General features: G+C 45.3%; 1 protein-coding gene across 1 annotated transcript in view; it reads right to left on the bottom strand.

Annotated features, from left to right (window-relative positions):
* Positions 1–14,119, bottom strand: part of LOC115085845 (vacuolar protein sorting-associated protein 28 homolog) — a 72,299-nt gene that overhangs the window by 38,776 nt on the left and 19,404 nt on the right. Inside the window, exons 4-6 of the mRNA XM_029592347.1 lie at positions 7,909–7,946; positions 4,782–4,871; positions 1,020–1,125 (exon numbers count right to left, since the gene is read on the bottom strand). Coding sequence (XP_029448207.1) covers positions 1,020–1,125; positions 4,782–4,871; positions 7,909–7,946 — 234 coding nt within the window. The remainder of the gene's footprint in view (positions 1–1,019; positions 1,126–4,781; positions 4,872–7,908; positions 7,947–14,119) is intronic.

The raw sequence follows: 14,119 nt of genomic DNA, 5'->3' as shown, positions 1-14,119 counted from the left end.
ATATTTGTGTGTCTAGCACATCCGGGATGTGCTCATCACCGGCGCCCGCAGCGGACCCCCCTCCCGGGGATAAAGTATTCATCGGGGTGAAAAAGCCCTCAATAGACGGCTGAACATAAGAAAATGCCATACTGGGCCAGACCAAGGGTCCATCAAGCCCAGCATCCTGTTTCCAACAGTGGCCAATCCAGGTCATAAGAACCTGGCAAGTACCCAAAAACTAAGTCTATTCCATGTAACCATTGCTAATGGCAGTGGCTATTCTCTAAGTGAACTTAATAGCAGGTAATGGACTTCTCCTCCAAGAACTTATCCAATCCTTTTTTAAACACAGCTATACTAACTGCACTAACCACATCCTCTGGCAACAAATTCCAGAGTTTAATTGTGCGTTGAGTGAAAAAGAACTTTCTCCGATTAGTTTTAAATGTGCCCCATGCTAACTTCATGGAGTGTCCCCTAGTAGAAGCAGGTGGGGGGGAGCAGAGGAATCCACCCGAATCCGTCCTTTCCTCTTGGTATGTGGCATTTCAGAGTAAGCAGGTCAACAAAGAAAGCAGAGCTTCAAAAAGTTCTTGACACCCGCCTCTTCTTCAACATAACCTATTTCGTGTGTTTCAGGCACTCTTGGTGTGGTCTGCTTCCTGCTCATCCTGTGCGTGTTTGGAGATGCTGTGATTGAACAGAGCTGTGAAACTGGTCTTGGCGAAACACGGTCCGTGTCGGAGCACTGAGATCTGCTGCACTTTTGAATAAAAGATGTACTTGCTTGGCAAGGTCTTCACTACTGAACTTCGGCTTTAATTGATTTTTCAAGGATCCTAACATTCCTTAGCAACACAAGGTGTTTCTATGGTCTGCTACCGGTGAGTGGACCACTCATCCTCTCCACATAAGAACCTAATAACATGCCATGCTGGGTCAACAGAGGCCAAAAGCAGGCCACAAGAACCTGGCAATTACCACTTCATTATTAGCTCACTGGACCTGTCTGTGACCCATGGGACAGGCAGACTCACCCTGTACTTCCGGCAGAACTCATCGATGGAGCCCACCTCAGCGCCCTGCACCTGTTTGAAGGCAGCTTTATACTGCACCAGTAGTCTGGAACAAGCGGCTGTGTACCTGGAATATCAGAACAAAAAGAGAAGTCAGACAAACAGATTTTCAACCTCTGTGGCCTGCAGCAAAGAAGCATTTCTTCAGACTCTCTTCAGGATGTCAATGAAATGCAAAGACGACATCAGTAGGCCTTAATCCTCAGGTCAAAACTGTCCCTCTCCCAGGGAGTCCCTTGCCCCGGGGCCTGGACATGGACCCTCTCTCATCCCCCAGGATCCAGACAGATCCTTTCCTGGAGAATCCCAGACCCTCTCCCGGGGAACCCTTTCCTCTGGAGGAGAGCCACGGACCTTCTTCCAGGGAATCCCTTACCCCGGGGTCCAGACATGGATCTTCTCTCAGAGAATCCCCTGCCCTAAGAAATCCTTTCCCCTAGGGGCCAGCTACAATCCATGTCCCAGGAAATCCTTCCCCTGGGGGCCAGCTACAGCCCCTCTCCTAAAGAATCTCTCCCCCTGGGGACAGGATGCAGCCTCTGTCCTGGAGAAGCCATTCCCTTGGGAATCCGATGTCACTCTATGACCTCTAAGAAGTCGCCATGTAGCCAGCTAGTTATTCACTACACAGCTGGATAAGTGAGGGACCTGGGGGGGGGGGGGGGGGGGGAAGGAGGTGTTCCAAGGCAGAACTACTTATCTGGCTAACGTAGCTTATTTTCAGCCTTAACCAGCTTAGTTACCCAGGTAAGTCTAGGACAGCTGTCTGTCTTGTAGCTGACCAGATAAACATATCTGGCTAACTATACGATAGTTCAGCATATTCAGCGGTGCAGTCGCACCACTAAATATCTCGACCAAGTTATCTATAAGTTTATCCAGTTAACTTGCTCAGCTGGACAGTGGGGTCAATATTCAGCAGAATGTAGGCAGATAACTCACAAGTTACAGCTTTTACAAAACAGTGCTGCACGACTGAGAAGTGGCAAGAGCTGATATGATAGTGCGACTCCTTTGCTGGCGTTGCTGCATTGGTTGCCGGCAGCTGAACAAATTCAGTTTGAGTTACTGACCATGATATTTAAATGTATGGGAGGGAGCAGACCACAATATTTGCAGGATAAATTAAAACAGTACGCTCCTGTGTGGACGTCACATTCTTCTCAAGAGCCATCAATGGATGTCACCGAACGCCATTAGAGGTCAGCGTATAGCCAGAGGGGCTCTCTCAACGATGGCACCAGACCGCTGGAACAAGCTACCCTTTTCGGTAAGGGCCGAACTGAATTTTCAAAAATTCCAGAAGCTGGATGGTAGAAGGGTTAATGAGACATGATTGAAAGGATGGAGTTTGGAATAGGAGGGTAACGGTGCTGATTTTTAACTATGGCTTAGGCATATAATTTGCAGGATAATGACAATGATGTATATGTATTTAATGTTTGTTATTGTGCAGTGCCTGGGGCACAAGAATTATATTGCAAAGGTTTAATGCTTAATACAGGGAGGAGGGGGGAACGGGGACTGATCACACACAGAGAACACAGTACAGAGTTAAAGGCTTAATCTTTGAAGCTGTGAGTAAGGCTAGTGCTGAAAAAGCCTCCGAGAAGACTGTGAATTTTCCTTCTGCCCCGCTCACTTGCTGATTTCCTGCTGCTTTGAAGTTTTGTCTGTCCACCTGGCTATGTAAACAAATACCAGTGCTGCCTTTAAAATCCTAATAACTGTAAACAATAAATGCCAGCCAGGAAAAGGAGGCAAGTCACTGCAGATCACTACCAATAAGAGGGAAATGCCTAGGGGCAGAGACCGGAAGACTTTGTAACGCCAGAGGAGCAGAGGTAAGGACAGGGCGATTCCCCCAACCTGTATAAAAGGTGGGAGACAAAGGACAGGACCTCACATGCAGACTGACCTTCGAAAATCGAAGACACGGTCGGTCGCCGGAGGCACTTCTCAGTGCTGGGTTTTCCCCAATTCCCATTCCCGTGCAGCTATTTTGCCTGCCTAGACATTCTGCCTGCAGCGATCGCCTCCTAGAGCTGATTTTCCCAGGGAAGTAATTTGCCACCCATTGTACATAACTCAGCTTAGCTCTCAGTTTTCACCATTTGTATTTTATATTATGTTTTTATTGTAATTTATGCTAAAAGAAAATATATCATCCTACTGTATTTTTCCAAAAATAAACCCCACCTGAAAATAAGCCCTAGCTTGATGTTCAGGATTTTTAGAGTAGGGCTTGAAATATAAGCCCTAGCTTTTAAGAGGACGAGCGATTCCACCCCAAGACTTGCCCGACCCCCACCCCTCCAAGACTTACCGAAAGTCCCTGGGGGAGGGCCCCCCCCCCCCCGGAGGGGCAGATGGAGGGTTGTTGTAAAACAAAACAAAACAAAAAAAAACCCCAAACCCACCCCAATCCTCCAAATGTAATTCATTTCAACTACCCCCCCCCCCCCAAAAAAAAAAAACTTGCCAAAACTCCCTGGTGGTCCAGAGGGGGTCCCGGGAGCGATGTCCCACTCTCGGGCTGTCTGCTGCCAGCAATCAAAATGGCGCCAATGGCCCTTTGCCCTTTCCATGTGACAGGGTATCACGCCATTGGTCGGCCTCTGTCACATGGAAGGAGCAAAGGGTCTCTGTCATATGGAAAGGGCAATGGGCCATCGACGCCATTTTGATTGCTGGCAGCCGACGGCCCGAGAGCAGGAGATCGTTCCCCACTCTCCACTGAACCACCAGGGAGTTTTGGCAAGTTGTTTTTTTTTGGGGGGGGGGGGGGGGGGGGGTTTGAAATGAATTACATTTGGAGGGTTGAAGTGGGTTTGGGGGGGGGGGGGTTCACAACTCCCCATCTGCCCCCCCCCCCCGGGTTTCGTGCTTTGTTTCGGGGGGGTGGGGGGCAGACGAAATAAAATCACGCCAAATCGCGGGAAAACAAAATTTCCCGTGGTGGACCGATAACGAAGGCCAAACCAAAAGGTTCGGCCGAAAATTGAATCTGATTGGTGAATGAAAGAAGAGGTGGGCTTACCTTGTCCTCATTCACCAATCATGGAAAAAAAATAAGACATCCCCTGAAAATAAGCCTTAGCCGTTTTTTTAGGAGCTAAAAAAGAATATAAGACCTGTCTTATTATCGGAGAAACACAGTATTATAAACTAAGAGAAAAATTTAACCACTTTTTACCTATAATTACCCTCTGAGTATTATTGCTATCTCTATAGGAAGAGGGGAGAATGACAGATGAATGTGTGATCAGTTCTCATAAGCTTACACATTAGTAGTTGTAAGGACTCATGGTGACCCCCAGCATAGGTATACTGAATTGGGCAAAACCAGAGGGATTTCACGAATCTGCGCACAACACAGTTACATATGTTTTTAACTAACTATATATGTTTACTAGTGTAAACTGCTATGATAACTTTGGCTGATTTGGACACCATATAGATTTAAATAAACGCAGACTTTACAACTGTAAATTACAGACAGGTAACATTATCCATCTAAAATGTAGCATTCTGGGGGTATTCTGGGAATTTTGTTAAGTTAGTGAGATAAGAGTAGCCCTAGAGTTGGCTGACTAAATTCAATAATGCGGCTGCACCACTGATCATTTCTCCAAAGCCAGCCAGATCAGTTTATCCGGCCACTGACTGAATATTACCCCCCAACAGTCCAAAAAGTACTGAGCAAGGGCAGAGATCACTCACTCGCTGGGAGATACGCAGTCCTTGATGTACGCTTTCTCCAGAGCCTGCATGGTCTTCACCACAGCAAACAGTTCGGCCATGTTATCAAACCTGTAAAGAAAGGACAGAATTCACTGCACCAAAAGAGACCGGCAGGCAGTAGGGCTATGCAAGGCAGAAACTTATTTCATTTGGTTTTAAGGCTTTTTCATTTCTTAAGTTTTGTTTTAAAATGTAAGTATCTTTCTAGTATGCCTGAGTCCAATTAGTGTGTGCTATTTTGAGTTAGTGCACACTATAAATGAAAAAAATGTCATGGGGTTTTTTGTCATTTAATTTAAATGATATTGTCAATCTCATTTCAAACGAAAGCATATTCCTAGCAGTCAGCCAATCTCTGAAGGAGTACAAGGCATTGTAAAGCTGAATTACTCTGTGTGGACAGGCAGACTGGACAGGACCATACAGTCTTTTTCTATCATGTTTCTATGTCACAACATGCTAAAATATACACCCTCCTTGAGTCATCTTATGCTAGCTCCCTACATCCACTAACCAGACACAATAAGCCAAAACACACTCCCATCAATAGGTCCCTATATAGCAAAGCAAAGGTCCAGAAACCAGGCCCCGAACCTCACCATCCAGTCCCAATACATTTGTTTATTTTTTTAAAAACCTTTTTTATACCGGTGTTAGTGTGTACATCACATCGGTTTACGTTGTACCAAAATGCTTAGAAATACATGTAATAGGGATAAAAACTGTAAGGGAAGAGCGCATGCAGAAATCGGTATAGAAGGACAGAGCAACTGGAGAGAGATTCTTAACATAAGTAACTATCGGTACATATCATAATTGCTTGTTATTATATACATGAATGCATGAACATAGCATCAAAACACGGGTCGAGAAACCAGCCTCCAATTCCCACCATCCAGTCCCAAAACATCAAACATAGAAATGATGGCAGAAAAAGACCAAAAGGCCCTTCCAGTCTGCCCAGCAAGCTCCCACACTTATATTCCCATACTTATCTGTTTCACCGTCCACCAAGTTCAGGGCCCTTGTTGGTAACTGTTTTGATTCTGATTTCCTGCCACCCCCTTGCCATTGATGCAGAGTAACGTTGGAGTTGCATCAAAGGTAAATCATAAGGCTTAACGGTTAAGGGTAGTAACCGCCGCATCAAGCAAGTTACCCCTATGCTTGTTTACCCAGACTGCACAGATCAATGCCTTGTTGGATGTTGTCTGAATGCAAATCCTCTTTTCCACATTTCCCCCTGCCGTTGAAGCAGAGAGCAATGCTGTATATGCATTCAAAGTGAAGTATCAGGCTTAATTGGTTTAGGGTAGTAACCGCCGTATTAAGCAAGCTACCCCCACGCTTATTTGTTTACCCAGGCTGTGTAAATCAGTCCTTGTTGGTTGTTGTCTGAATGCAAATCCTCTTTTCCACATTTCCCCCTGCCGTTGAAGCAGAGAGCAATGCTGTATATGCATTCAAAGTGAAGTATCAGGCTTAATTGGTTTAGGGTAGTAACCGCCGTATTAAGCAAGCTACCCCCACGCTTATTTGTTTACCCAGGCTGTGTAAATCAGTCCTTGTTGGTTGTTGTCTGAATGCAAATCCTCTTTTCCACATTTTCCCTTGCTGTTGATACAGAGAGCAATGTTGGAAGTGCATTAACCGTGTGAAGGCTTATTGAGTAAGGGTAGTAATCATCAGGTAGTAGCCATCACCATTTCAGCAAGCCACCCCCTTGGCTCTTCTCTTCATTCCCATCCTCTAGCCTTTATGGATCCACAGTGTTTATCCCATGCCCCTTTGAATTCCTTCACAGTTTTAGTCTTCACCACTTCCTCCGAAGGGCATTCCAGGCATCCACCACCCTCTCCATGAAGAAATACTTCCTTACATTGGTTCTAAGTCTTCCACCCTGGAGTTTCAAATCGTGACCCCTAGTTCTACTGATTTTTTTCCAACAGAAAAGGTTTGTTGTTGACCATGAATCATTAAAACCTTACAAGTATTTGAAAGTCTGTATCATATCACCCCTGCTCCTCCTCTCCTCCAGGGTGTACATATTTAGGTTCTTCAATCTCTCCTCATAAGTCATTTTATGTAGACCTCCACCTTTTTGGTCGCCCTTCTCTGGACCGCCTCCATCCTGTCTCTGTCCCTTTTGAGATATGGTCTCCAGAACTGAACACAGTACTCCAGGTGAGGCCTCACCAAGGACCTGTACAAGGGGATCATCACTTCCTTTCTCTTACTAGATATTCCTCTCTCTATGCATCCCAGCATTCTTCTGGCTTTAGATATTACCTTGTCACATTGTTTTGCCGACTTCAGATCGTTAGACACTATCACCCCAAGGTCTCTCTCCTGCTCCATGCACACGGCCCTTCACCCCTCAAATACAGTTCATTCGGATTTCCACTCCCCATATGCATGACTCTGCACTTCTTGGCATTGAATCTCAGCTGCCATATCTTTGACCACTCTTCCAGCTTCCTTAAATCCCATCTCATTCTCTCCACTCCTTCTGGCGTGTCCACTCTATTGCAGATGTTAGTGTCATCCGCAAAAAGACAAACCTTACCTTCTATCCCGTCCGTAATGTCGCTCACAAAGATATTGAACAGGACCAGTCCCAACACCGATCCTTGCGGCACTCTGCTTAACACCGCTCTCTCTTCAAAGGTCCATTTACCATCACACGATTCTGTGCATCTTATCTCTACCGCTAACACCACACACACTATCCTCTTCTCTTACCCAGGAAGAACATGAAGCTTTTGTATAAACATGCAAACACCCAAGCGATATGCTGTCTGGAGTGGCAGTTATTGATTTCAGTTTTACATTTGTTGTAATCTTGGAATAGTTTGTGTTTTTAAAGTGTGATCTGCTTCAAGTAAAAAGTTATTTTTATGCATTGCAGAAAAAGGAATAAATGAAATGAAAACTCTCTCCAATCAGTATCTTATGACAATTTTATCACACAGTCAAGAACTGTGCATCAGAGCTGCAAAGACGAGTCTGACATGTAACATGCTCGTCCCTCAATGCACGCAAGAGCTTCTGATCGCCTCACAGTACAGAAACATGGGTGACAGAGCAGCAGCGATTAGAGACTCACTTTTCCCTCTCTCGGGCGGTCTTGTATAGCTTCACCTCCTGGGAACAATAGAGAGAAAGTTATAATTCAGCTGCACACAGCAGGGGAAGAGAGAGCAATCATGGCACTGCACACATACCGATCACAGCATCAGCTGCTAAGAAGCTTGATGCTAGAAAACCAATCGCAGTGAGAACAGCATGGGTAGTACCAGTAGAAAGTGACTATTACGTGCTTTGCATGGAGAGACAGAAGCTCATCGGGTCCCCAGAGATGCAATCAGGGAGGGGAACGAGTGGGATAAAGATACAGAAAGAGTCCCAATTGAATTGGGTGTCACAGACATGGTCAAGAAGAACTTCCAGGTGCACCATGATACTTGTTACACCCTATGATTGCCAGGTGGCAGCTCTCTTTGGGCACAATACAAGAGTTAAGGGCATGAACAGTAGAGCTGAGACACTGAGATCGTACTCAACACGCCCTGGCTTATGAGAATGAGGTTCCTCTCCATTATGGTAGGCGCAGATGGAATCCGCTTAGAAACACAACCCCGGAGAGTGCACCCTCAAACTAAAGTAGCTGCTAATCCAGCCAGAAAATCACCAAGGTGGCATCACTCACTGGAACAGGGTGTGCCGTAGAAGTAACATAATGCAGGAGGATGTGTCAGGTCAGGCGAATCATCTACAGACACAGAAACCGTACTGGAGTAGAAGAAATTTTTATTCACTCAGTATTATTTATCAGGCAGACGTATCTTGCATTTGAAAACAGTGAAACAGTTAATTGTGATGACATTGTTGGACCCCCAACACGGCCGTGTTTCGCACTGGCTGCATCGGGAGGGAGAGAGCAGGAAATCAACCAGATCTTCACAAATATAGAACAGACAGATCTATCAAAAGTAAATGAGAGAAACACCCACAAAAATACTCAAAACCAAAAATGATAATGGAGAGATTAGCGGAAAAAATAAAAATGTGATAGAGGGATAGATATATATATATATATATATATATATATATATATATATATATATATATATAAATAAACATTTTTGTTAAGAAAAAGGTGCTCCAAGGTGAAGAAAATAATTCATTACATCTCTTAAGGGAAACCAGGTTGACCGGAAAAAACAGCGAAAAGACCCTATTGTGACATCGTATTATTATTTTTCATTATTCTTTTCTGTGCTTGTTTAGACATACTATGAATATTTGTGTGTGTAAACATCATATAATATATATGCATACATATATAGCACACTATATATATCTGTTTTTTATGTATCTACATCTATATTTCTATAACATGTACAAATACTTACCTTTTTTTATTTTTGTTGATCTATGCTTTAATTTTTTGAGATGCTACTTGCTCAATCAATCTGATCAATAATTTTCCATACTTTTTCCATGTGATTTCCTTTATTGATCTATTTGTGAGTTTTTTCACTTCTTACTATTGGCTTGTATGTTTCCTTTGAATCCTTGTTTTTGACACACTGCCTTTTCCCAGGTCTTCAATATTTCCCTTTTTCTGCTGTGTGTGTTCGGAGTACACTTTAATGACCTGAATGTTTCTCCAAAACTGATTTATGCTTTCATAAGTTAGCCATTTCTGGTCACCCAATACAGTCTCTCTTGCCTTGTGGTTGCCTACACAGATTTTCTCTCTTTTTATAACCATTTTTATGTATTCGTCTCATTTTCATGAAAAAATACAGTGTGTGTTATCTTGCAGTAGCCTGCACTAATTGTATTTCTTTTTACATATCCTTTTCGTTTTCATGCTCTTCCTATTTTTTCCTTCATCTCATCGCAACGATTCGTTTTTTTGTGTCAGTATTTCATTTGCTTCTACGCGGCTGTATGCCGACGTCATCACATTTGCCCCGTCTCTTGTTTTTGGCGCGCTTTACCTGATTTAACCCGCAGTTTCAGCGCGATCAGTTGGCAGACCGTCACGTTGGTCGGCGACCTGGTAAAAGGCATTTTTTTGGTTCTGCCTTTATGTTGCTCTTTTTCCACTGCGGACGCACTGTCTTGTTTGTCTGTATGGTAATTCTTCGGCCCCTCATTGTTTAAATCTGCAGATGGTCGCAAGGCTGAATCCTAGACAGTCTGTCTATAGGGCGGTTCTCTGTAACTTTGAAACCTTGCCTTTGTGACAATGTCTATGAAGGTACTTTGTATTTTACACTGCCTGCTACATTTTGCTCTCGCTCGCAAGCTAAATATTTTTGGATATATGGTGCTCACATCCTCCTTTTTTACCATAGTCCAGTTATTGTTGCACTTGAACTTCACTACCATTGTTTACCGTTGTCCGTGGCTGTGCATGTTTGTCTCTCCAGTTTTCCTTCCCGGCAACTTCTCTTTTCTAGTAGCCTTGTTTTTCACCACAGTTATTGTATTTTGAATCTTGTCGCCGGTTTTTTCCGGTCACTTGCTGATGTGTAGGGTCGTCTCCCTGGTTTCTCCTAAGAGATGTAATGAAAAGCAAGTTTGCTTACCGTAAACGGTATTTTCCGTAGATAGCAGGATGAATTAGCCATGCTGCCTGGGGCGGCCTCTGGGCGGCGAGGTAGCGGAGCTTCTCCAAGCACATAGACTGTTTGGATTCCCACGCAGCTCCCAGCTTGCCTCAGTCCGTTTCAAAGCACACATAGAAGCAGGCAGAGACTGTCCGGGGAGGCGGGCAGGTCAGAATTGCTAATTCATCCTGCTACCTACAGAAAATAACATTTACGGAAGCAAACTTGCTTTTTTTCCCCGTAGATAAGCAGGGAAGAATTAGCCCTGCTGTCTGGGAGTCTTCATAGAAACATAGAAATGACGGCAGAAGACGGCCAAACGGCCCATCCAGTCTGCCCAGCAAGCTTTCGCACTTTTTTTTTCTCTCACATACTTATCTGTTTCTCTTGGCTCTTAGTAACCTTTTTTATTCTATTTCCCTTCCACCCCCGCCATTAATGTAGAGAGCAGTGTTGGAACTGCATCTAAGTGAAATAGCTTAATTAGTTAGGGGTATTAACCACCGCAATAAGCAAGCTACACCCATGCTTATCTGTTTATCCAGACTATGTAATTCAGTCCTTGTTTGTTGTTGCCTGAATATAGATCCACCTTTGTTCATTCCCCCCTGTCGTTGAAGCAGAGAGCTATGCTGGATATGCATTGAAAGTGAAGTATCAGGCTTATTTGGTTTGGGGTAGTAACCGCTGTAACAAGCAAGCTATTCCCCGCTTTTTTGTGAATGTAAATCCTTTTTTCCACATTTCCTCTTGCCGTTGAAACTTAGAGCAATGTTGGAGTCATATTAACCGTGTGTATGTTTATTGAATAAGGGTATTATCTCCAGGTAGTAGCAGTCGTTCCCGTGAGCCACCCACTCTTCATTCACGTCCTCTAGACTTTATGGATCCACAGTGTTTATCCCACGCCCCTTTGAAGTCCTTCACAGTTTTGGTCTTCACCACTTCCTCCGGAAGGGCATTCCAGGCATCCACCACCCTCTCCCTGAAGAAATACTTCCTGATATTGGTTCTGAGTCTTCCTCCCTGGAGTTTTAAATCGTGACCCCTGGTTCTGCTGACTTTTTTGTAATGGAAAAGGTCTGTCGTTGACTTTGGATCATTAAAACTTTTCAAGTATCTGAATGTCTGTATCATATCACCCCTGCTCCTCCTTTCCTCCAGGGTGTACATATTTAGAATCTTCAATCTCTCCTCATAAGTCAATTGATGAAAACCCTCCACCTTTTTGGTTGCCTTTCTCTGGACCGCCTCCATCCTGTCTCTGTCTCCAGAACTGAGCACAGTACTCCAGGTGAGGCCTCACCAAGGACCTGTAAGTGTTGAGCACAGAGGAGTTATGGGGGAGAAGGTATGGCCGGCCCCCCCCCCCCCCCCCCCCCCCGCAGAGAAGGGACGTGCATGCAATACAGTCCTGTAGGGCGGTCAGTCTCCTTACATCGTGCCTGATTGAAGAATGGACCTGCCCATTCCAGCGTCCACAGCAGGCTGTCAGTTAAGGCAGTAGTGGGATGTGAATGTATGCAATGAGGAGGACTAGGTTGCAGCTTTGCATATGTATCGACATACACAGGCTTACTGTGACTCCAACATCGCTCTAAGCTTCAACAGCAAGAGGAAATGTGGAAAAAAGGATTCACACTCACAAAGAGGGGAGTAGCTGGCTTGTTACGGCGGTTACTACCCCAAATCAAATAAGCCTGATACTTCACTTTCAATGCATATACAGCATAGTTCTCTGATTCAACGGCAGGGGAGAAGAAAAACTGATACTTCACACATCCAGAAAAGAGGGTTCGCACTCGCAAAGCGGGGAGTAGCTGGCTTGTTACGGCGGTTACTACCCCAAACCAAATGTGCCTGATACTTCACTTTCGATGCACATCCAGCATGGCTCTCTGCTTCAACGGCATGGGAGAAGAAAATCAACCAATAAGGGCTGTATAACATAGTCTGGGTAAAACAAATAAACATGGGTGCAGCTTGCTTATTGCGGCGGCTTCTACCCCTAACTAATCAAGCTAGATATTTCACTTGGATGCAGCTCCATCACTGCTCTCTACATTAAAGGTGGGGGTGGAAGGGAAATAGAACCAAGAGCTAAGAGAAACAGATAAGTATGAGAGAGAAAATTTGCGGGGCAGACTAGATGGGCCATTTGGTCTCCTTCTGCCGTCATTTCTATGTTTCTATGTCCAGGATGGGCACCTCATGCAGATGGGCTATGGAAGTCACCATGGCCCGAACCTGGTGAGCCTTCGGAGAAGCTGTCAAAGCTTCGGACGTCTTATGGTAACAGAACTGAATGCAATGGGAAATCCAGGACAAAAGAAGTCTTCTTGGAGACAGGAAGACCAGGGACTTTGGGGTTGAAGGAGACAGAAAGCTGGGAAGCTCTGTGATCAGAGTGAGTCTGATGTTTGTAGTAAGCAAGCACGTTTGCAGTCCAACGTGTGAAGCTGCCGTTCACCTTCGTCTTTGTGGGGCTTCGTGAAGAAGATCAGCAGGATGATGGTTTGGTTGAGGTAGAAAGCAGACACCACTTTGGGCAAGAATGCGGGATGTGTTCACAGAGTCATTTTGTCGTGATAGAATTCCAGGTATGGAGAGTAGTGAACCAATGCTTGTAATTCACTGACACACCTCGCGGAGGTATGGGGAACAAGGAAAAGGACCTTCCAGGAAAGGTACCTCGGGTGACGGCTGTCCAAGGGTTCAAAGGGGGGGGGGGGGGAGCACCAGCTGCTCCAGAAGGTCTTTACCTTGTGGTTGTGTTCTGTGGCAAAAAGATAAATACGAGGAAGGCCCCAAATTTGAAAAAGTCTCTCCACCACACATCCTTCCGAACTCCCATTCATGGGAGTGGAAGATTCTGCTGAGCTTATCTGCTCTGGATTTTTCTATCCCCGGTAAGAAAGTCACTTGCAGAGTGATGGGGCACCCCTCCGCCCATTTCAAGATGTGCATCACTTCCTTGCACAACGTTCAGGAACCAGACCTTCCTTCTTTGTTTATGTAGAACACTGCCTCTTGGTTGTCCATATGGATCATAATTGTTTTCCCCTGGATGAACTTCTCGAATGTGCGAAGTGCGTTGCCAATGGCTCGAAGTTCCAGGAGGTTGATCTGCTGAACCCTCCTCTCCCAACTGGACCAGAGGCCTTCATCGGTGGTGAGAACTAGCTGATGTGCCGGTGGGCAGAGGTATACTTTGCTGGCGAGTACCGTGGGCCCTAGCCACCAGTTGAGGTCTGTTTTCATGCTCGGCGTGAGGACAACTTGCTGGGGATAATGGGTGCCGAAACTGGTGCCACTGCGAGACTTCAAGCCTCACTGCAGGTAGCGCATGTACAGGCAGGTGCACAGCACCATATAAGATGGATGCTGCCATGAGACCTAGAATGATCAAGATCTGCCGTGCGGTGGTGCTGGTGGCAAGAGCTGAGCTGCCAGGGCCAGCAGGGTGAGGGACCTGGCTTCCGGGAGAAACGCTCTGTCCAACTCAGTGTTGATGCAGGCTCCAATGAAATGCAAGGCCAGAGACTGGTACAGTTTGGATTTCTCGTAATTGATGAGCAAGCCCAGACTTTCCAGGCAGCGGATGGTTGCGGAGGGGAGGAGGGTCTGGGGCCACGGCAGCCAGTCATTGAGGTAGGGAAACAGTTGGATTCCCTGTTTTCTTAGGTGGGCCAC

The sequence above is a fragment of the Rhinatrema bivittatum genome, chromosome 2, assembly GCF_901001135.1.
Source record: "Rhinatrema bivittatum chromosome 2, aRhiBiv1.1, whole genome shotgun sequence".
Classification (NCBI taxonomy): Eukaryota; Metazoa; Chordata; class Amphibia; order Gymnophiona; family Rhinatrematidae; genus Rhinatrema; species Rhinatrema bivittatum.
Note: the sequence above shows the minus strand (reverse complement) of the source record. Positions and strands in the feature narration are given on the sequence as shown.